The 21,054-nt window shown below is 39.6% G+C and overlaps 2 protein-coding genes across 2 annotated transcripts; one reads left to right on the top strand and one right to left on the bottom strand.

The window, feature by feature from the left end:
* The first annotated feature begins 5,095 nt into the window (after positions 1–5,095).
* cdkn2aipnl (CDKN2A interacting protein N-terminal like) lies at positions 5,096–6,873 on the top strand. The gene is made up of 3 exons (XM_069676292.1): positions 5,096–5,319; positions 6,284–6,389; positions 6,481–6,873. The coding sequence occupies exons 1-3, from the start codon at positions 5,108–5,110 to the stop codon at positions 6,487–6,489; spliced, it is 327 nt and encodes a 108-aa protein (XP_069532393.1). The 5' UTR covers positions 5,096–5,107; the 3' UTR covers positions 6,490–6,873.
* A 663-nt stretch (positions 6,874–7,536) lies between these two features.
* Positions 7,537–19,314, bottom strand: ube2b (ubiquitin-conjugating enzyme E2B (RAD6 homolog)). The gene is made up of 6 exons (XM_069676147.1): positions 19,168–19,314; positions 14,224–14,304; positions 12,123–12,148; positions 11,020–11,109; positions 9,992–10,080; positions 7,537–9,334 (listed from the first exon to the last, which is right to left on the bottom strand). The coding sequence occupies exons 1-6, from the start codon at positions 19,209–19,211 to the stop codon at positions 9,206–9,208; spliced, it is 459 nt and encodes a 152-aa protein (XP_069532248.1). The 5' UTR covers positions 19,212–19,314; the 3' UTR covers positions 7,537–9,205.
* Positions 19,315–21,054: the final 1,740 nt, after the last annotated feature.

Below are 21,054 nucleotides of genomic sequence, written 5' to 3'. Positions count from 1 at the left end.
GTAGTTTTTACGAGGTGGATTTGTTATTATGTCACCGGTGTTAGAGTTTGCTCAATGTTATTGATTCTTTGTGAATCACATCAGGATCCAGTATTATTGCTTGTTGTCGACTAGGATCCAGATCTGCTCCAAAGTCCTCCTCACCCTTCAACCAACCGTAATCTCAAACAAGCAGAAAAATAGACGAACAAACGGCACAGAAAACATGAGCTCCGTGGTGGAGGTGCTATAAGATATACTGCATGGATGACAGTTACATGGGTAACCTGCTATGTGGCCTGGAATGCGTCATGGTACCACTGAAAATACCATCACAGTAACACATGACTTCTCAAAGCGTGTCTGCTCCTGATGTTTGATTCACAGGCGGAGGCGGCAGCAGAACTGTGACAAAAAGCACAACCAGGACAAATACAACACATTTGACTCTCTTCACGTTTAATTCCCGTCGTCGCCTCGGGACTTTGGAGTTTATTTGTTTTGAAGTTCTGCAGTCAAGTTGATTAGATTCAGTCGTTTCTGTCTCTTTCTTCTCTTTCATCATTTGGTACTCCCAGGACATCAAGTCTTTAATAACATACTGTATGCCAGCTTAAGTTGCTGTAATATCCGTCATGATCTTGTTTCCCAACACCACAATCACCACATAAACACGCAGCATCAGCCGACATTACGCTATTTTTCCATGACATAAGTTGCTTTTGATTTTCACAACCACACATTCCAGGAAATAAGAGCAATATGTGAACACAGAGATGGCAGTATTCATCATGAGTGCGGCGTTGTTGGTGCACTGCAGTGATACAGCTGACTGGAGAGATGCATGCACCGTATCATGGCCCAAATATCCATGTCAACTGCAATTAGGCCAACAGGCGCGTATATATCCCGATTTTTTTAACAATGGGTCAGGATTCAGGACCTGAAATAGCTGGCAGGCCCTGCTGCTCCAGCATCCCTACATGTCAGGAGCACTAGTTTTAATTAGTCTGCGTCCCAGGGTGGCAGAATACATTCATCACTTTGGTCCCAGGCCTAAATTTTTAAGTGAACCCTCCTTTACGGGAAGCTAAAGTCAGTGCAAAGTCAAGTGCAGCCTCGGTCTAAAAATCTGCTCCAGTATGTAGTCTTAAAGATGCTTATAATCTGTTTCTTTATTTATCAATATTTTATTTTGTTACATTTTCCTTTGATAAGATAGTTTTCCTACTTTACCCTCTACATGCTAATGCTACATGCACAAGTAACAAAGCTGTAGGGTGTAATCTTCATTCAATATAACGATTAAAGCCCCCCTCCAGTGAAAATCAAGTGTTTAACCTTGTAAACATCTCCATGTGGTGTTCTTCATGTGCTACAAGACATATCAGGGACAACATAAGCAGTCATCTCCATGGCTGGGCCTGTCTGCTTTTAAACTGCAGTGCACCAAGGACAGGCTGAACAACACGTTTTCAGATTGGCAGGTTTGAGACGTCACAAACCTAAGGAGCCAATCCCGTTAATGGACGGGGTGACGCTATGCATATCATTATGTGTAACCTATGGCAACCACGTGTGAGCCAGCTGTAACCGTCATCATAATTTTTGCAAACTCACTACTGACTACTAACGTTAACGTTACTACTACTTATTACTACATTTCAAGCTAGCTAAGTTTCAACAAGTTGCCACTAAACGAGGGCAGAGACGTGTTTTGTTTTCGAGACGGAGGGGGCGGTTGGAAATTTGCATAGTGGGCAGGGACTATGCAGATGCCTTGGGAGGATTTTTACTTTACGGTAATTAAAGGTATTTTGCAGAAAAAACATATCCGACACAATTTATTATTTCAAGCAGAACATTTTATATCTCTTAAAACATGACTAGAGCTGCTCTTTAAAATAAAGGTTATGGAAGGAAGTGAAGCCAAAGTTTCCAAAACTGATTAAAAGATACTTCTTGTGTAAAATTTGGCTACGTAGATTTGAAAGTATATTTTTCATCAAAAAAAAGAAGTCTTGAGAGATTTAAGTTTCTGCCCGAATCAACAGAAGGAGTTTAACGAGAGCCGAGATCTCAAGATTATGAGATCTTGAAGTCAAGATCTCGAGAAAACAACCGGAAATTGACTCATAGTTATCATAGTTAACTCTTTATCTATCTGAGCCAGCTTTTAAAGAAAACTAGACTTTGTACCCATGTAAAATAATAAATATGAACAGCCTTTCTGCCGGTTCCAGTCCCCTCACAGCAACCTTGATATCACACACACTTTACAGAGTGAGCTAATCCTCCCTCGTTGGCCCTCCCACCAGGACTCCTGCTGAAAGGACTACCTGTTGTCTGTGAGTTTCCCAATTATAGTTTTCTCCTGAGTAAGCATACATTAGGTGACTCATCAAGAACGGCTGTCTGCCAGAGCCGGCTGGAACGCAGTGTATTATTTCAGCATCAGTGTATATTTCAGGCAGAGTGAGAGAGGGAGCGAGGCCATAAACTAAATGGGTTAGTTCACTCAATAAAGCAGCGACTTGTATGACTTGGAAGCCGCCCAAAATGTTACATACTCAGGAGCGCTGCTGGTGGTTTTTCTGGGGGAAATTGAGAGGAGCTGAAAGTGCATTTTTATGTGTGCTTAGTTGATGTTCACATCGCCTCTTTAGCTCTGTAGCTTTACATTTACAGATGAATGCAGTATATTTATTAAGGCAAAGAAAGCCCTTCAATTAAATCACATCACTGTTCTAAACCTCCAGTGAGCCTGGTCTGGTGACAAATGAAAGAAACCTCTGTCTGGATCCGCACAGACATTATTTCATTCTGCATGTTTCACTGTTGTTCAAACCTGCTCAGGTTTTCTTGGGCTTTGTCACCACTGCTCCTTTAATACCGCTGTGAATCAGATAATACAATGTATTGTTTGCAAACCAGGGTTCATTTTCTTTCAACCAAATGTGTTAAAATAATTCAATTTACATGCAGGGGCTTATTTATGCAATGTCTGTGTTCTCTAGTTTAAACATATGCATACCTTTATAATAGCATACTGCATTTTTAGAATACTCTCTTGGATCATCTGTCCTTGGTCTTTTATTTTCCATGCACATTATAAAACATATAATATGTCTTGATAAAATTTTGTCAGTTAAAGTGATAACCTCGAAGATTTTCATTTAAATAAATGTCTGTTAAGTCACTAGCTATCGCCTAAAAAAAATCACAAGCAGCGCCCAGTTAGTGACGTGTTTTCCATCAGCCAGCAGTGGTTGGTCTGCCAGAGAGGGTAGGCGGAGCTAAGCGGCTGCTTTTCCGGTCTCTGCGAGTAAACAGTAATCTACTATGGCTGAACAAACAAAGAAAAGGTCGATGACTACAGAAACAACTTCAAAAATAAGTGAAAATCCAAAGAAAAAGACACAAACTCGACGCTCAGATGAAGGCAAACAGTCTAAAAAGGAAAGCGTCTGCTCCCGCAATTATCATTTACCGCCATAGGTGCCGCCAATGAGAACGAGATCTATGACTTTAAAGGGAAGTAAATTCAGTTTGAGTTCACAATAAATCACAGATCAAAGTCTCTATTTATTCCTCTTAAATATATTCGCTTATTAATTTAATAGTCATTTTTTTTGGCTGTGGAAACACATCTAGTGGCAGAGCAGTGAGCCAGACGGTCGGTCGTTCGGGCGGGCGGTCTGTCTGTCTGACTTTATGTTGGCTTGCCTTCCTCTGGAATCCCTCTGAATATGAATAGCTTCAAGTTAAAACAAGCCCCAAATCCCCCGCTCTAGCGTGTATGTGTGTGTGTGTGTGTGTGTGTGTGTGTGTGTGTGTGTGTGTGTGTGTGTGTGTGTGTGTGTGTGAATGAAAGAGTTAGAAGTAAAAGAGAATCTTGTAGGAGTTTGTGCACACATCTGTGTAGAGAGAACCAAAGAGACTGTGTGTATGTCTGTGTTTGTGTGTAGCCTGAATGACTGTCCATAAGCCTCTTTACACAGACTGCAGGTTAAAAGTCCTGTGTTCCCCTCTGATCATACTCCTGGCAGGCTGGTCAGGTGCAGAGAGACACGCAGAGAGAAAGAGAGAGAGAGAGAGAGAAAGAGATGTCACTCAACTAAGAAGAAGGCAGAAAAAATGAAAGTAAGTGTGCATCTCTGTATGTGCTACAGAGATTTCACCACTGCACTACCTGCTCTGTGCATTTTATATCTTCTGGCAAAGTAAGAAACAGGAAGATCAGACTGGAGGAGGACACAGGAGACTGAGATGTCTCAAACTGCGTTAGCCAACCTACAGTCTCCAGTTAGCCAGTGTTGTTCAGGTCAGGGTTAAAGTTAGCATCCGCATTGATTAGAGCCTGCGTTAAAGGTATTAGATTTACTTATGCTTTTATCCTGCCAAGTCAAAACGTGAGCTCTGAAAAGGGACTACTGTCTGATGTGCTCTCCTCAGAAGATATTATTTTAGTTTATTTAGCTGCAGGGGCAATGAACAAAAACTTTAAGGCAGTATATTTAGCTTTAAGCTATTTCATGAAAGGTCCCTTATAGGTGGAGGCTTCAGTTATATGCCCTATGGACATGTGTGTATGGGTCAAGCTTGGTTAAAGTCAAAGGAAGCTGCCATGATCACTGTGAGTAAAATGCAAATGTGCCATAAGACCAGGCTTATTGCCAACTAAAGATAGCCTACAACAAAATGCAAATTATATATCCCCATATATTGTGAAATACCAGTCTTGTTCTGTTGCATAAATCAAAGCCACCTTTACGTTTTAATGCTTACCTGGTATGTACCTTTACTAAAAACAAAATAAATAGATAAAAAGTAGATTTATTAGGCATTTCAGTTGGGGAAATTGAGAAATTCTGACCTTTTATCTTCGTTTTGTGAAGAATGTCGCACCGAGGGTCTTGTTATATTTAATTTTTCGGATAAATGAACATGTTGCACCTTTTTTTGGCCTAGTTTACTTCATTTGACCACAACCAAAAACAAGCCTCCTTATCTCTCAGTTCCGCCGCTGCGTGGCGCGGTTTGAAACAAGCTGAGCTGAAAAACAACTTCCGGGACCCGCTTCGCAGACCGGAACTTGCCTTTGTTGATTCGTCCAGTGAAGAGCAAGATGTCTACCCTGGACGTGGAGGATTTTATTCAACAAAACAGAGCTTTGGCTGACCAGGTAGAAACTCATAGGGGTTACTGGGAGAGTGAGAAACACTGGCAGGCCCGGAGAGAGTTCATCCTGCGGAACATTAACGACTTCCAGTCGGAGCAGCTTGACCCGCTGCTCTCTCTGTCCATGGTCTGGGCTAACAACGTCTTCCTCGGCTGTCGGTACGTAAACACAACGTGCTTTCATGACCTACACAGTGGAGATCGAATGTACACTTATCAAACAAGTCTTTGTGTTGCTTTGTTTCAGAACTGGAGAAGAGTAAGTAGTTAAATCTGAGTCAACACTGTTGTAGTGGTTAGGCTAACGTAGTGCTGCACTTCAATTAAAAAGTTAACCATTGGTTTATTTTTTTTAACTCATTAACTAGTCTTTCTAATTAAAGTCTTTCTCCTGCAAAACGTTAACATGTTGTGTACGACACGTTTAAAACAAAACTCGTGTGTGTGGTTGGTCCACGATTGTTTCTTCCTCGTTTCATTTTCATCGCACAATGGGCTCACTGCTGCCCCCTATGGACGAAAAGGGCATTGCCTCTTGAGATTGCTTTTTCAGCCGATGATCATGATTACCTGATTACAGGTATTCGTTCTGCATCGAATGTATATTTAAGAATGGTTTAAGGCTGTATAGGTCCACCATTATTTTAATAAATGCATAATGCACCAAAACAAACATAGTTGATAAAAATGTATAGTGTTTTTCAACAATTATGACCCAAGATAAAGTGCAGCATTTTACTTTTGGACAAATAAATTAAACACATAATGCAAGGTGGGCACCATCCTGAAAATAGAGAGAAATGCTCATCATAATTTCCAAATGTGCAAGTTTCAAAGTGCTTGTGACTTCTAACCAAAAACTGAAAATCTTTAAATTCCATGTGAGAGAAAAGAAATTGGGTCATCTTCACAACTGAAAAGCTGGAAACAAAAAACATATACTGAATAAAGTTGCAGATCAATTTTCTGTCTGAATATATCAGAATTGTGTGATCTATTTTCAATTATTACAATAATTGTATTCATACTTATTTTTCAGAACACTGTCCTTTTTAAAAAAACACCTGGGTGGTATTAATTTGAGGAGTTTTACTAATCATTTTAATATTTTTACTCATGGCAGTTACAGCACAGAGCTCCTCGAGAAGGTAAAAGAAATGGCTGAAGGCATCGTCGTGGAGGACGCGCCGGTGTTCAAGACAAGAGACGAGATTATGAAGAAGCAACAGGTACGTCTTTGGACACACACAAAAACACATGAAACGTATATGTATGTGGACAACAAAAAATCCTCATATACTCCTTTTTCTTCTATCACAGGGTCGATGACCTGCTCTGTGGCATCTTCTGGTGGTGTTGGATGAAGACTGAGGGACTCAGCTGTTATGTACATACAGGCTGTGCTCGTCACGTCGACTGCTTTTCACAGTTATACAAAACCCTAATGTTTTTTTTACAGATGTGATGAGAGTGGGAACATGAATTGTCTTCATTAGTAGATTCACAGTTTCAAGACTTTGTAACTCAGCAAAGATGTTTTTGTCAGTGTTGGAGCCTCACTGCTCATCCTTTTACGCCATTGTTTAACTTTTTTGTTAAAGTGTGCTCTGTGTTTTTAGTACTGTTTTTTTTTTTTATAAATGCAGATGAGTGAAGACACTGGATCTTGTCTTAATGTGCCTAAAGCACAATAAAGAACCTGTATTTTCCTCAGTTAGTCTGCTTTCCTCCTTAAGACTGATGTAAAGACCTTGTATCATCTAGATCATAGTAAGTCTGTGCTGTTAGAGATAGTCAACAATTTAGAGTGTAACCTCTCTTGTTATGCCACACACATTTAAACAAGGGGGGGTATTTGCTTTAATAGAGGTAGAATTCAATGAAGCTGCACACTACCCTGACACTTTTTAGGTGTTGACAGCACATCATTAGTCATGTTCTCAGTTTTTTTTTATCTTTGCAAGTTTGAATTCATCCACATGCAGATTTATTTTATTTTAAAAGGAACAATAGGTTTTAATAAATCAAACAAAGGTCTGAACAATCACCGACAAGCTGAACAATCAGTCTCAACCTCTGTGGCAGATGTATGAATGATGAATGTTGCGTCCTTATACTTTTGCCAGTAAAAGAATGTCATTAATGGGATTGTTAGATAGTGAACTTTTTTATTGATAGGGCAGCTGAAGGGAGACAAGAAATGTGGGGGATGACACGCAGCAAATGATTGGCAGACCGGGAGTCGAACCTGCGATCGGAGCGATGAGGACTGTAGCCTCTGGTCATGGGGCACCTGCTGTACCAACTGAGCTAAAGCAGTACCTAGAAAGTGAACTTTAAACACAGCAGGAACAAACCAAAAGCAAAAACCATGTCTCAAAGTCTGAAAAATGTGTTTTATTATGTTTATACAGCATATTGTTATAAGTATACATTTTCTTGTTTAATTCACAAAATTTTATAACATATCCCTTCAGCTTTTTTTTAGGTGAAATAAGTCACAATATGACCTTTACTGTCGCAGAAAGGAGGAACTCTTGATTTATAATGACCTTCTGGTGTGGAGTATTTAGCTGGAGTTGGGCTGGGTTAAGTCGTGACTTCATACTCAAGTGGTCTTTTTAAATGGGCATCACACAGAAATAAAATAAGAGACAAATGCAGGCACGAAAACAACTTGAGCCTTTGGGGAAAACAGTTGATGTCACTGTGTTAAAACAGGAGTCATCCCCTCAGCAGTTTGTTGCTCTGTAATACTTTGTAACCAGACTGCGCCGCTTTTATCCTCTGCTCACTTCTTTGTTTATGTCAGCTGTGTTCTTTAAGAGAAGGATCAAAGTAAACTTTATTCATGCTCACACACGTCACAGGCTACAAAGCATTCAAAAGTGATTATTCTGTGAAGAGTGGATGAGGGTGTAAGACTAAGAGGAGCTGAGGACAGTCAACTTGTTTTCAAACACAGCGCTGCATTCATCTTCCAGTTTTGAAGTTAAATCATGAACTGTGGCCTTTTTGTTGTGTTGGAAAACAGGCAGACGATAACATCTTTTGTGGGAGCATGTTATTTTCTTCACCACTTTCCTGCTGATTCTATCTGTCCTAAACCTTTGCAGGTTTCTTCATGCTATCTGTGGTGTTTAATCCCCCTTTGGACCACAATGAAAATGATATAGCATCAAGGAAATCTTAAGTAAGTCCTGCAATTTCTCCTTTGCTTTTCATCCTATCCTGTTCTCCACAGTCCTAGCTCATCTAGTCTCACCCTGGTGTTAATATTTACTTTCTCATAACACTTCCCATCCAACATATTCTACCTCGAAGCAGAAGTGATTAAAATAAAAGCTCAGAGCTGCCTTGCCAGGGACTCATGATTCATCAGTGCAAGGGAGACTTGGCGCTGCTGCAGCCTGTGACTTCTGTGAGCCAAAACCTACAGTGTCTCTTAAAATAACAGTTCTGCTGGAACAGACCCGGGATTGTTCTTTATCAGCTGCATCTGTGGCCGACCTTAAAATAACAACAATACCAGCTCTTGAGAGAGATTTTCTGGGTTATTATTCTTCCATGACTTAAGCTGGTCATCAACCTGCCCTCTCCAAACAGCCAAGTTGTGTGCACACCAGCAAACATTACTAAAAAAACAAAAAGAGGAAAAATTCCAAAGGAAAAAAAACCTGTAAAACTCAAACAGCATCAATCCATCCAAACAACAAAGATATATTACAAATTCTGTTAGCAATAACTTATTTCACATCATGCAATAAAAAAAGTAAAATTAAGGACAAGAAACACAAACATAAGATTGATTTCCCCTCCCTCGTTTTCCTCAAATGTGTTGGCAAGCAAGTTAATGTCCATTCTGGTTTGGTTGTTCTCTGGATCTTTTTTATATTCTTCCATATTTTCAGGGTGGCACTTGAGTTCTTCTGATATAGTTGCTGTTTTTTTTTTTTCTTGATGAGGTAAAAATGAGCGACTGAAGTACTGGGATGATGAAGAGAGAGAGAGTGATGGAGGGGAAGGAGTAGAGAGCAGGAGACGCTCAGACGTCCACCCAGCTCTGCTCCACGATGGCCGTCACCCTCTTCTCGTACTCCCGCTTGTTTTCCTGATAGAGCTGTGCGGCCTGGCTGTTTGCAGGGCTGTTGGGGTTTGGCTCGTCCAGCAACGACTGCGGAAAAGGTGACAGAAGTGATGAAAAGATCCACACATCCTCGTCTTACAGGAATTAAAAACAACCAGGAAAGATTTTGTGAATGGGGTGGAATATTCAGAAAGGTGTGGGGATGTTTACAGAAATATTTGTCAGGCCTTTATTTATACTGTAAAACTGTACTTTATCCAACAATTCAACTAGTTCCACAACTTAACTGAGACATGACTTTTGTTGCCAAGCAACCTAAACATTCTCCTGCTCTGTGTGTACAGGTTACCACAGATCAGCTGTTTTTTATCATGCACATTTATCTGTATATTTTGATTCATCACCAACCATTTAAATAAGAGTGCTGTGTGATTCAGAGGTACCAGCCTGATCAATGTAGACATACACGGTCTGCTGTAATTAACAGTATTCAGAACACCTGGCTGAGGCGGCGAGACACAAGAGTGAAAAGTCCCAGTGATGTTGTGCTCTCGATAAGCACTCATGGAATGCCTCTTATCCAATCAGATTACTTGGTCAGACAAACAATATCCCATTTATCCCCAACTGGCCAAAACATTCAAAGATTACATGAATATCAAGTGCATGTAAAACATAGCAAAATTCTAAATTACATAACATAGAAAAACGCGACTATAAGTGTACTTTGTCAAACCAACCCACCTGGATGGAGGTGAGTATGGACGACACATCATACGTGGGGCTCCAGCGGTTCTGAAGGATGTCTAAACATATACTGCCATCTGCGTAAACTGTGGAAACAAGAGAGACAACACATTCAAATTCAGACTACAGAGATCAACACCAGCATCACCAAGATAAATGTGTCTACATTAAGAGAACACGGAAAGGACAAAATATCTAGAACAGATGCTTATTGAACAAAAACAGATGGAAAAGATGAATCAGGGAGACTTTTTAGAATTTAAGTACCGTGTTCTCTCATTGAAGCTGACTACAGCAATGTGGAAAAAACACTGCCAGTCCCAGGTTTAAAAAGGAGCTGATTATCAGTATTACAACATGCATAGTTTAATGGTAAAAACATACATCGCAAAGAAGGAGCAGAGAAGTATACATTTAAGTCAAAACTGCAATTAAAGCACTTTTGAATGCAAACCTTTCACATTTACAAAAGAGTATACTTTATTTCAAATTTACTGCTCGACTCACCAGCCCCTTTTACACTGCCAGTTCAAGGCGGGATTATAACAACTCTGTTACGCCTCGTCTTCTATGTGAGCGCAATAAAAAGGAAAAGCGCTGTTTGTGTGTGTATGTGAAGCAGGCGCTGTTTGTTTACACCTTGCGCAAGTTTTGCTTCCTCAATGCCGGAACGCTTTGTAAAAACACACACTGGGGCAGCTTCATGCTGGCATTGCCTGGTCCAATGTAAAATGCCAAAGGCAGCATAACTGCGGAGCTTCGTTACGGCACTGTGGCAGAATTGCAATGTGCAAAGGGCTAAACTTCCTAAATTCTTTTAAGCATTCAGGAGATGATGAATGGGAGGAAACTGCTTGCACGAGAAGGAAAGGAGAACCTACTGCATTCTAATAATAGAGGCACAAGCTGTGCATCTTAGTCCAAACATTTTGAACTTCATACTGCAATAAATGTGAGGGCAGATGTTTATTTTTCTGTGAAGGAGGGAATGTGTGAGAGAATGTTAGGGCGAATGCACCACCTACCATTTGGGTGAAACATTCTGGAGACAAACCGAACTGTGGGAGGCTTGTTTGGGTACTCCTCTGAAAACTCTATCAGAAGCTTAAACGTTCCTGCAGAGAGACAGAGGAGAGGGAGAAGGGTAAGAGACCGAGGGAAGAACAGAGAGAGAGAGAGAAAAAGGGAGTGTTTCAGCAGCGCACACAAGTAATTTTGTGAGGAGAATACAGATGTGAAGGATCGAGGAGGTCAGAGAAAGCGAGGGAAACAATTACGTTACTAAAAATACATCCGGCTCGACTAGAAGGAGAAGCTAATCCTTCACCGAGGCAGAGATGTCGCTTCTGCAGGCTAACAGCAGAATAAAGGAGGGAGATTACTAACAAGAGAAACAATAAACCCTGAGTCAGCACTTGTCCTGCTTGACCCTAAGTCATAATTACAATGCAGAAAAAGTCCGTGTGCATGCGTGTAAAAATGTGTGCATGTTTCACATACTGCAGGAATAATACAGCTGAACTGCAGCTTCTTCTCAATGCTATGCTTTTAAGGTATTGAGTAAAAAGGTTTATGTAAAATGATACAGTACATCACTAAGTTTTTTTATCATCAATTATTTGTCTTTACACTTTTCTATTATGTGTAAAACACCTTGAAAATATTGTGAACTTGTGTATTTGTACAACCTTTCTGTTGTGCTCATTTATTTCACGCAGCAATAAAATTACTGAGCATGAGGATAAAAAGAGAACTTGAAGCTTTAATCTATTGAAAACTAGATAAGGTGAAAATTTAATGGCATCAACTTTTGTGATGATAGATGCAATTATGTCAAATTGTTTTCACTAAAACTAATTAAAATACATCTTGGCTTTAAAATTAGACCATATAAAATCCTTTTCAGACTTTAATCTCTAAGGTTTTAGAGACCTTCTTATAGATGAAGGGGTGTTTTTCACTGTAAGATTTGACTTTAAACTTTCACAATACACTGCCCATAAGGCCATAATAGAATTATTGAATGATGCAAAAAAAAGTGCAGGAGAAAGTTAAATCAGATCCAGATAAATGCGCTCCCACTGAGGCTGCACTTTATGGACAAGATTAATCAAAATGGAGAACTTACCATCTTCAAACGGTGTTCCCACAGGCCTGCAGACAGAGAGCGAGAGTCAAATTATTTCCAGATTCAAAATATCCCCACTGCTACCAATGAGGCTCTGGCTTGTAGAGAAACATACCTATTACCATCTATCCTTCAAGGACTTGCTTTGCAGATACAGATACCAGAGTCTTTATTTACTCAGCTCTTCACACTCACACACTCCGTGTAAAAGAGCCAATTAAAACAGCTGCCCACACGTTTTACATTTCTGGCAGCTTCCCCTTTGACTTTGAATTAGGTGAGGAGCTATTAGCAAGTCTGTTTCTATTTTAAACCCCCCATGTCTCGCTCTGGTGTTTGTTTTTGTTGCACCTTGTTGCTTCTTGTTAAATTTACAATTACTGTCTGGTATTGCTTGCCATTTCATTGTGTTCTCGTTATGTTTTAATCAATTGTAATGGTCTCTTGTCTGGACTTTCTAAAAAAAGAAGACCAACAGAAAAAAGCACCAAGCCCATTACTACTGTTCTTACATCTTTATACCGACTTCCACTGAACTTATCAAATAGATATTAAAGTGGTGCTGTTTATATATCCATGAATAATAAAAGGACCATACATTTCTTAACTCCTTGTAGAATATAAACCCCTTGGATCTTTAAGAAGCAATCAGCTGGTAGTACCTCAAGTCCAAACCAATCTCAGTGAGGCTGCTTTTAGCTACTATGCTGCAAACAGCATGAGGATGCATCCCAACCCCAGACACTTTATAATCCCATGTTCTGCTGTCTCTTTGATCGATTTTCTATACTGTATTTTATTTTCTGTGTTGCATTCGGGGCAACTTACAACTTCTTACTGAACTAAGCAGGGCTCCATTGCTCTTGTAAACCAGGGGTCGTGAGTTCAAATCTCGCTGGGGCCTGCTCAAGATTTACCCAATTTACCCCTTGGGGATCAATAAAGGATTATCTTAACTGTAACTTTTCTCTCATTTTACATTTCACTTTGCCATCTTAGCTGATTTTTTTTTTTAAAGTTTTAAAACGTTATTCTAAGGCCCCGGCCACAAAGCTGACCTTTGCCCTTACTGACAGGGCGTTGGGGAGCACTGGGATGAAGCGCTTCTGCGGTGAGAGAAAAAAACGTTGCACGCGGGTTCTGTTTCTGTAACAACTATAACGTTAACTTGCTACAGAGCTAACAACAAGCTTACAATGCGTAGGGCACACTTAACAGCAACGTTTAGTATCGGGCCGATCTGCTCCCACAAATGGGCTTTTCGGTTTCTTGCTGTCATACTGTTTGTGTGTCATATGTGCAGCTCTGGGTTGACAGAAACGGCCAAGTTGCTCCTCCATGTTTGGTGGTAACCAGGTTGACTAGTGCCGCCATTCGATTGGTTGCCTGAAAAAAGCGGCGGTGACGACACCAGCGCCTTTCTGAAAAGTTCGGAGATTGTCAATCCGAAGTGCTCGGAGCGGCTGCACAAAAAAGGTGGAAAAAAAAGACGGACACATATGCTCTTCATTGGAAACAATTAAAAAAAAGGAGCTCTGTGGACACTAAAGCTTTTCGTGGCCGTGTATAGCCCTTTGAATTGCATCCTTTTTGAAATGTGCTATATGGATAAAGCTGCTTTTTCTTGCCACAATATTCTTTTGGTTTCAGAATCCCAGTAACAAATACTTTATTGATCCTGGGGAGAAACTGGGTAGAAATCTGGGTAGAGCAGCTGCAACAGGTGGCAAGTACACTAATTTCGTACTGCATACAAGTGAGAGCGTTTGAAAAAGCATGTTCCTTCAGGACATTTCTTGAGTCATTTTCCTTTTGCACTAAATTGTGTACCAAGAGCTATTACTAATCTGAAAAATCCAACACTTTTGGTTCAGTCTTTATCAAAACTGTTCTTTCTCCCTTTCCTTGACCTGCACAACTTCAACCCCAGCAGTGTCTCCCACCCTTTCCTTCCATCAAACACCAGCTGCCACAATCAGTGCTGTAATCACAAATATTTTAATATTGCAAAGGGGTGGGTGTGTTTGGGGAATCTGTGCATCACAATCACAGTGGCAAAGTAAAGACAGCAGGGCGGAGTTGGATTTAGAGCATGACTCACCCAAAAATAACAGCGTTCCAAAGCATGATGTTGTTCTCTGATGGTGCTCCACTCACGCCGGTGGGAGGATCTTCTTGAAGTCTGGGTAAGACAGAAAGAGAGATTTACAAAGAAAGCAGAGGCAGCAAGAGGGACAAAGAAAGAAAAATATGAAGTAAGAAACAACAGCAAGAAAGAGACACGGACAAAGGAAGGCAGTGGGTAGAAATGGGAGACAGAAAAAGGAGAACAAAAAGGGGAGCAGATAAAGGGATGGAAAATGATCATAGACAGAAGAAAACAGGGACAGAAAAAGAAACAAAAACAGAGACAAGCAGACAGAAGCAGGAGGGGGAGAACACAAAGATGGGAGACAGCGTGAGGATTTTAATTAACACCTTGACTGCAGGATAATTATCAGTCAAAACACGAACTGCTGTATCAACATGACTTCAATAGACAGCCAGGCTCACAGGATCAACTGCATACTGTCAATCCTGCTCTCACATGTCAGTTAACATAAGCTATACCATTCATTACTGTAACATGACTGCAGCCAATCCCCAGTGAGCATTTAAGACCGGTGGTGCTAAGAGTCGACCTTCACCTGAAATGACTTCTGATAATGTCACGGTGAGGATATCTGGATATTAAATATGAAAAACCCTTTTAATAAACTACATTCATCCGGCTGTTTTCCTATCTATACATAATTTTCTCCTTGACTGATCTATACGAAACACTGTCAGTGCAGCTGACGCCAGGCTCACGAAAGCTCAGGACGCTCGATGTCAGTTCTTTCCCCAGTAAAAAAAACAATCTGGTGCAGAGGATATGATGTGTTTTAGGCTACATCTGCAGCAGCAGCAGCAGCAGCAGCAGCACTGATGTGTTTGGAATAAATAGGAGAACTGGGTAGCAGGAGAAGTGCAGGACAGAGAGAGGAATGTCACCTAAAGAAATTCACACTCCAACAACAGCAAAATTCAAATACATGGTGACAAATTTGTTACCAATTAGTGGTAATATCCCTGAGAATTGATGCTTAAAAGAAGGACAAATACTAAAGATGATCTAGTAAATTTTTGTTAAAGCTCCTGTGAGGAACTTTCTGTTTGTGTCAATTTTGGCGTATCCTGTGGACCAAGCCGTACCTCTCATCTCTTTGCTTATTTTGTCCTGTACATGCTTAGAGGAGTGGTGGTTTTTTAACAACAAATCTCATCCTGCTTTCTCTAACAGTCACCTGTATCACTCACTTTAAATCTTTGACCTGGAAAATGTAAACAAAGGCAGCAGTTAATCGCTTTGTCTGACACCTACCGCCTTGCCAGCATTTTCAGACATTAAAAATAACTTTATAGAAATAATCTATTTTGTTGCTGATGGTCTGGTTTTCTCTTGTAGCTCATATAGAGTCATCAGAATTAATGTCAGTCTGTTTCATGACCAGCACATAACTCCTCACAGGAGCTTTAATATAGGAAAATAGTGAAAATATCGGTCTTTAAATAATGTGTTTATTATGATTAGTGGCATAAAACTGAGAAAAATAGCAAATCCAGATATCCGAGATTCAGAGATATCGGAGCCAGCAAACTGTGGCCTTTTTGCATGATTAAAATGCAACAACCATTAATAATTTATCAAAATAGCCAATAATAATTTTCTGACAACCACTCAGTTCAATACATGCTGCAGTTTCAAGTCAGTGCACAATGTTTATTCAGGTTTATTTTGGTTAAAGGACAGACCACTCATAAACATGACAGTGTATCTATTTTTACCGCAAGTGATTCCTCAGCCTACCTGAAATATAAATTGATTTATTTCTCCAGTCAAAATAGTAATAACCTGCAGCACTACAAAGAAAACTGCCTAGAGCTGTTAGGCTGACTAATTATCTCTCAGAGACCGCAGCAACAACTACATAGCAACAAAGACGTCAACAACTCCAACATCCACACAAATGTCACAGGTTCACATTTAAGTTTCCAGCAAGCTGCGTGTGGTTTGTTAAACGTTTAAATCAGTGTACCCTATGAAACAGGTTTCTGGTGGACAATAGAAATACTCTAATTGGTCCCTTGCTGAAACTCACAGTATGTTAATGTGTCACATCAAAGGTCCTGCTTCAGAATCACCAGTGCATATCAGGCCATGTCCTGAAGCACAACAGACAACTTAGGCCTACAATCCCACGCGTAGTATAAAAGCTGGCTTAATAAGAGCTTACAGCTATAACACAAGGTAGGCTGATTTGTGTGTCTGTGGGTGAGTGTAGATCCATGTCCCGAGCTACAGACGGACCCACTGCAATTAACCTCATTTACTGTAATCTGCCTGAGCGCTCTGCTGCTGGAAGGATGCCCCACTCAACTTCCTTGCTAGTTTTTCCAACAAGAAGTAATTTTACTTTGAAACAGGGGAAATACTGATCAGTCCAACCAGACACAAAAACAGTTTCTTCCCACAGGCTGTCACTCCGATGAACTTAACAGTCACAGAGCGTCAGAGCAATCCGTGTGGAAATACCCTGTCACCTGTAAATAAGACTGTTTTTCTTCATCTCATCGTATGGACACACATTCTATTCAATATCATCTGTCATCTGGCACGAATCTATGCACACTTCTTTTTCTGTAAATACCTGAAACTATCTACCTCATGTAAATGAACCCTTCTGTTACATAATTACATTATTTTTAATCATATTATAGATTTCAGCATCATTGCACTCCTCATATTTGCACTATTGTCTTTCGCAGGCTTGTAGATACTAGTTTAATATTTAATGTTTAAGTGTACAAAGAGAGCAAAGTTAAGTTGAGGAGACAAATTCCTCTTATGTGTACATACCTGGCCAATAAAGTGGATTCTGATTCAGTCCACAGAAGAGGGGAAGTAGTGGATAGTATTGAGCCTAAAGTATATGCATATACAGTATGTCTTCCTCATTTTGTTCATGGACAGAAATTATTATGCAACTGTTTTGTTTGTTATTGTCATTTAACTAAGAAAAAACTAACAACCATTTCCTCAGTGGCTTCTCCAGTGTGAGGATTTTACATCCTTGCGGGCTGAAACTCTTTGGGTTTCGGGCTGTCAGTACGACAAAACAAGACAACTGAGGACATGAATTTGGAAATGTGTTATTACAAATTTCTGATATGATACAGACCACATATCTAATTGATTTATAAAAAATATTGCAAGTTGAAGTAGTGAAATATCTGTTTAACAACATTAACATCCCCAAAATAGTGAGCGCAAAGAAACTGTATTATACTGTACCATGCACTAATTTCAGTAACTGACATAGATAAACATAAAACTGGTTTGACTAAGATTTAATAAAAATTATATTTAAATCAGATTAAACATCCTGGGTTACAGAATGACAAACTACTAGCCTAAACCCAACACAAACATTCAATGCAAATTAGACTTAAACTGAGCTAAAATTGCTTTAAGATCCAGGAAATGTTCTAGTTTCTCATTATCAACCAGAATCCAAAGCATAGACCTTGAAGCTTACAAACTATTGTAAGCTATTATAAAACTGAATCCTCACAACAACACTGTGAGCAAACACAAGATATTAAAGTGTAAGGTGATGCTTGTTGCTTTCACAATCTCAAAATTGGTTCCTAAAAAATACATTTGGTGTAGAAATGAAAGTGATGCTTTACTGAATATAGGCTAATCAAAGGAATTAGATGACTAAAGTGTCATTTGACATCAGGGGTACTCAGCCAAAAAGTCACACACATTTGTTTCTGTTCCAACAACGACATAGCTCCATTTGAAGACACATATTGTGCAAATAATTTGACTTACAGATCAAACAACAGAGGTAAGGCAATACCACGCAAGGCTGGGTACAATCAGCCAGCTTTGCCGTGGATGCATAGGCTGATCCAGGAATGTGCCATTGTGTTTTTCTCCTGCCTCAGTGTGTTACAGTTACCACCTGGGGACTGGTGCAGCAGAGTAGAGTTACGGTGACACCTTATCTGCCCTGCTTCAACGGCTGTGCTCAGTAGAATAGCTTAGGATCTTTTTTTTCCACTAACAGGTGTGTGTGAAAGGCACACAAACACATGCACGTACTGTAAGATGCCATATGGAGCATGGCAACAGATTGGGGATAGCAGGTATTACAAGCAGCCCCTTGCCAGGTGTGATTCTCCCAGGACAGCCAAACATATTCTCCCTCTCTTAATTCAGTTTGATAACATAATCGTTGATATAATAGGACATTTAGATTATCTAAATAATCCAATATTTATTTATTTATTTAAACAAAAGCTCAGAGGAAGTGGTAGCACATATCTAGCCTTCTTGAATATTGAGATCGAGCACCCCCAGACACACACACACGAGTTGTGCGACACCTGAGAGCCACGTTGCTCCCAGGGGGGGACTGAAACCATAATGTTGACTGGCTTGTTACCTTTTTAGCAGCAGAATATAAACCAACAGCTTGCAGACTGCGCAGAGTAATTAAGATAGGATAAATCCTTTCACATTCAGCTTTTAATCAGGGTCAGTTGAGGCAAGGAAAAGGGTTTGTTGAATTCAAGCCTTATTTTCAAGCAAAATGCAACCCATTTCAGCCAGCCGGAGTTTCACCTACCAAAACAAACAACCTAGAAAATGAAACACTAACCTTATTCCTTAGATAGAAAACACTGCAGCAAACCAAAAAGCCTTCTCCGGATATAATAAAATAAATGTGCAATTACACAATCCTTCCTTTGTCAATCCTATTGATACCATATGAATATAACACCACAATAAGTAACATTTTTTCCACTTAAACTCCAGTAGGGCTATATGAACAGCATTCAGTGCCCCAGCAGCTAACGCAAAGCTAACGTTAAGCTAGCTGCCGTTAGCTTCATCGGCTAACGCTGCTAGCTACACACAAACAGGAAAGATGAGTGCCAAACGTTACCATACCTTTTAAAATCTCTCATAAGCCGTCTCCTTGCCGGGGTCGACATTATTCAAAATGTATTAAAAAACTAAACCAGGACCATAAACCGAATTGTACCCGAACCAAATCCGGTGTTTCTTCCGCTTCTAGCCCTTTTCTTCTTCTCCCAAAACAACTGGCTCGCGAGCTACACTGGTGACGTCAGTTGCTCACAGCGCTGGCCCACGGAGGTACAGCCCCTTTTATGTCAGGAAAGATGTTAATGGAAAAATGTTAATTATGAGGCTTACCAAAGGAAATTCAAGTTTATTTCTGTTGGTTTAAGTTATGCAACACACCTAACTTTGTTTAAACTCCGACAATATCTGAAAGATACAATAGAGCCTCCTCTGCAAACAAAGTTAACAGTGTGTCATCATCTTATAAGCATTTAAACATTCAAGAATTGAATTTAAGAAAAGATAAGATAAGATAAGATAAGATAAGAAATTTCATATTTACGCAAGTGAGTATTAACATCTGACATTGATTTGAGGACACTGGGTCACATGACATGGAAGCTATTGAAAAAAACTATACATTTCTCTATAAATAGATGAAAATGTTATGGTATTTGTTTTGGGTTAATGCAACTTAAAGAGTTTAAGGTAATCAGATTCCTCAATTGAAATGAGTAGACACAGGAGTGTTTTAAGAATCAGAATCAGGTTTATTGCTGAGTAGGTTTAAACATACAAGGAATTTGTTTTGGTGCAGAACAATTAACACAGAACTACAATAAAATAAGTAAAAGACTTAAATAGAATAAGATTAAAAAAACAGGCAATAAGATAAAAATATAACAATATAAGTTGAGACAAACTACTTGTTCATCTTAATTAATTAGTTCAAAATACTAATTTGAAGTTCAATGTAGAAGTGGAATGGGTACTGTTTACTTAAAGACCAGCTACAGTCATGTTTTAAAACATATAATAATACTCTGCTTGAAATAAATCATTCTGTCTGATAATTTTTTACGCATCTCTTCCTTCTCCCTCATTAAAAAATCCTGAATATGCATAGTCCCCGCCCACGATGCAAGTTCGAACTGGCTCTGGAATGTTCAGCTTATCCTTTCGTAAAATTACAGCCGAAAACAAAACACATTTCTGCCATCGTTTAGTGGCAACTTGTTGAAACTTAGCTAGCTTGAAATGTAGTTTTTAGTAGTAGTAATGTCAACGTTAGTAGTCAGTAGTGAGTTTGTAAAAATAACGATGAAGGTTACAGGTGGCTCGCACATCACCGAAGTGGTTTCCATAGGTACGTTATGATATGCATAGCGTCACCCCGTCCATTAACGGGATTGGCTCCTTAGGTTTGTGACGTCTCAAACCTGCCAATCTGAAAACGTGTTGTTCAGCCTGTCCTTGGTACACTGCAGTGTAAAAGCAGACAGGCCCAGCCGTGGAGATGACTGCTGATGTTGTCCCTGATATGTCTTGTAGCACATGAATAACACCACATGGAGATGTTTACAAGGTTAAACACTTGATTTTCACTGGAGGAGGTCTTTAATTTAAGTTACCTTAACAATACATCAGGTTTTACAGTGTACTTGGATACATTAAGTGCTCACATCTTTAAAAAGTTCAGCTTTCTCAAATAATGCATGTTCATTCTAAACACATAATCATTTCACACAACTTGACACAGTTATTTTACTTACTTTTCCAAAGGTAATCCGTTTCCTAATTTTTTTAACGTAACTAGTTAAAATTTGCAGTGTAGGCATTGCACATGATCAACTTTGTTGTAATGCTGGCAGTGTTCTTCATTTGACAACTTTAGGACTGTATTTTCAACAAAACTCAAACACATTGCACAGCTCTTCAGTGCACTATTCTTTATTCCAGGTGTTACAGCCA

The sequence above is a fragment of the Semicossyphus pulcher genome, unplaced genomic scaffold (genome assembly GCF_022749685.1).
Source record: "Semicossyphus pulcher isolate SPU_LCO1_2020_fin unplaced genomic scaffold, fSemPul1.0.p SCAF_10, whole genome shotgun sequence".
Taxonomy (NCBI): domain Eukaryota; kingdom Metazoa; phylum Chordata; class Actinopteri; order Labriformes; family Labridae; genus Semicossyphus; species Semicossyphus pulcher.
The sequence above is the reverse complement of the archived record's forward strand: the minus strand, read 5'-3'. Positions and strand labels throughout refer to the sequence as shown.

Bases quoted from the DNA above. Each gene is read 5' to 3' on its own strand.
- ube2b (XM_069676147.1), bottom strand. From the start codon at position 19,211: ATGTCGACCCCGGCAAGGAGACGGCTTATGAGAGATTTTAAAAG. The intron at 11,110-12,122 runs GTAAGTTCTCCA...GTCTCTCTGCAG, and splicing joins GGGAACACCGTTTGAAGATG to GAACGTTTAAGCTTCTGATA. The intron at 10,081-11,019 runs GTAGGTGGTGCA...TTGTTTCCACAG, and splicing joins CAGAATGTTTCACCCAAATG to TTTACGCAGATGGCAGTATA.
- cdkn2aipnl (XM_069676292.1), top strand. From the start codon at position 5,108: ATGTCTACCCTGGACGTGGAGGATTTTATTCAACAAAACAGAGCTTTG. The intron at 5,320-6,283 runs GTACGTAAACAC...TACTCATGGCAG, and splicing joins AACGTCTTCCTCGGCTGTCG to TTACAGCACAGAGCTCCTCG.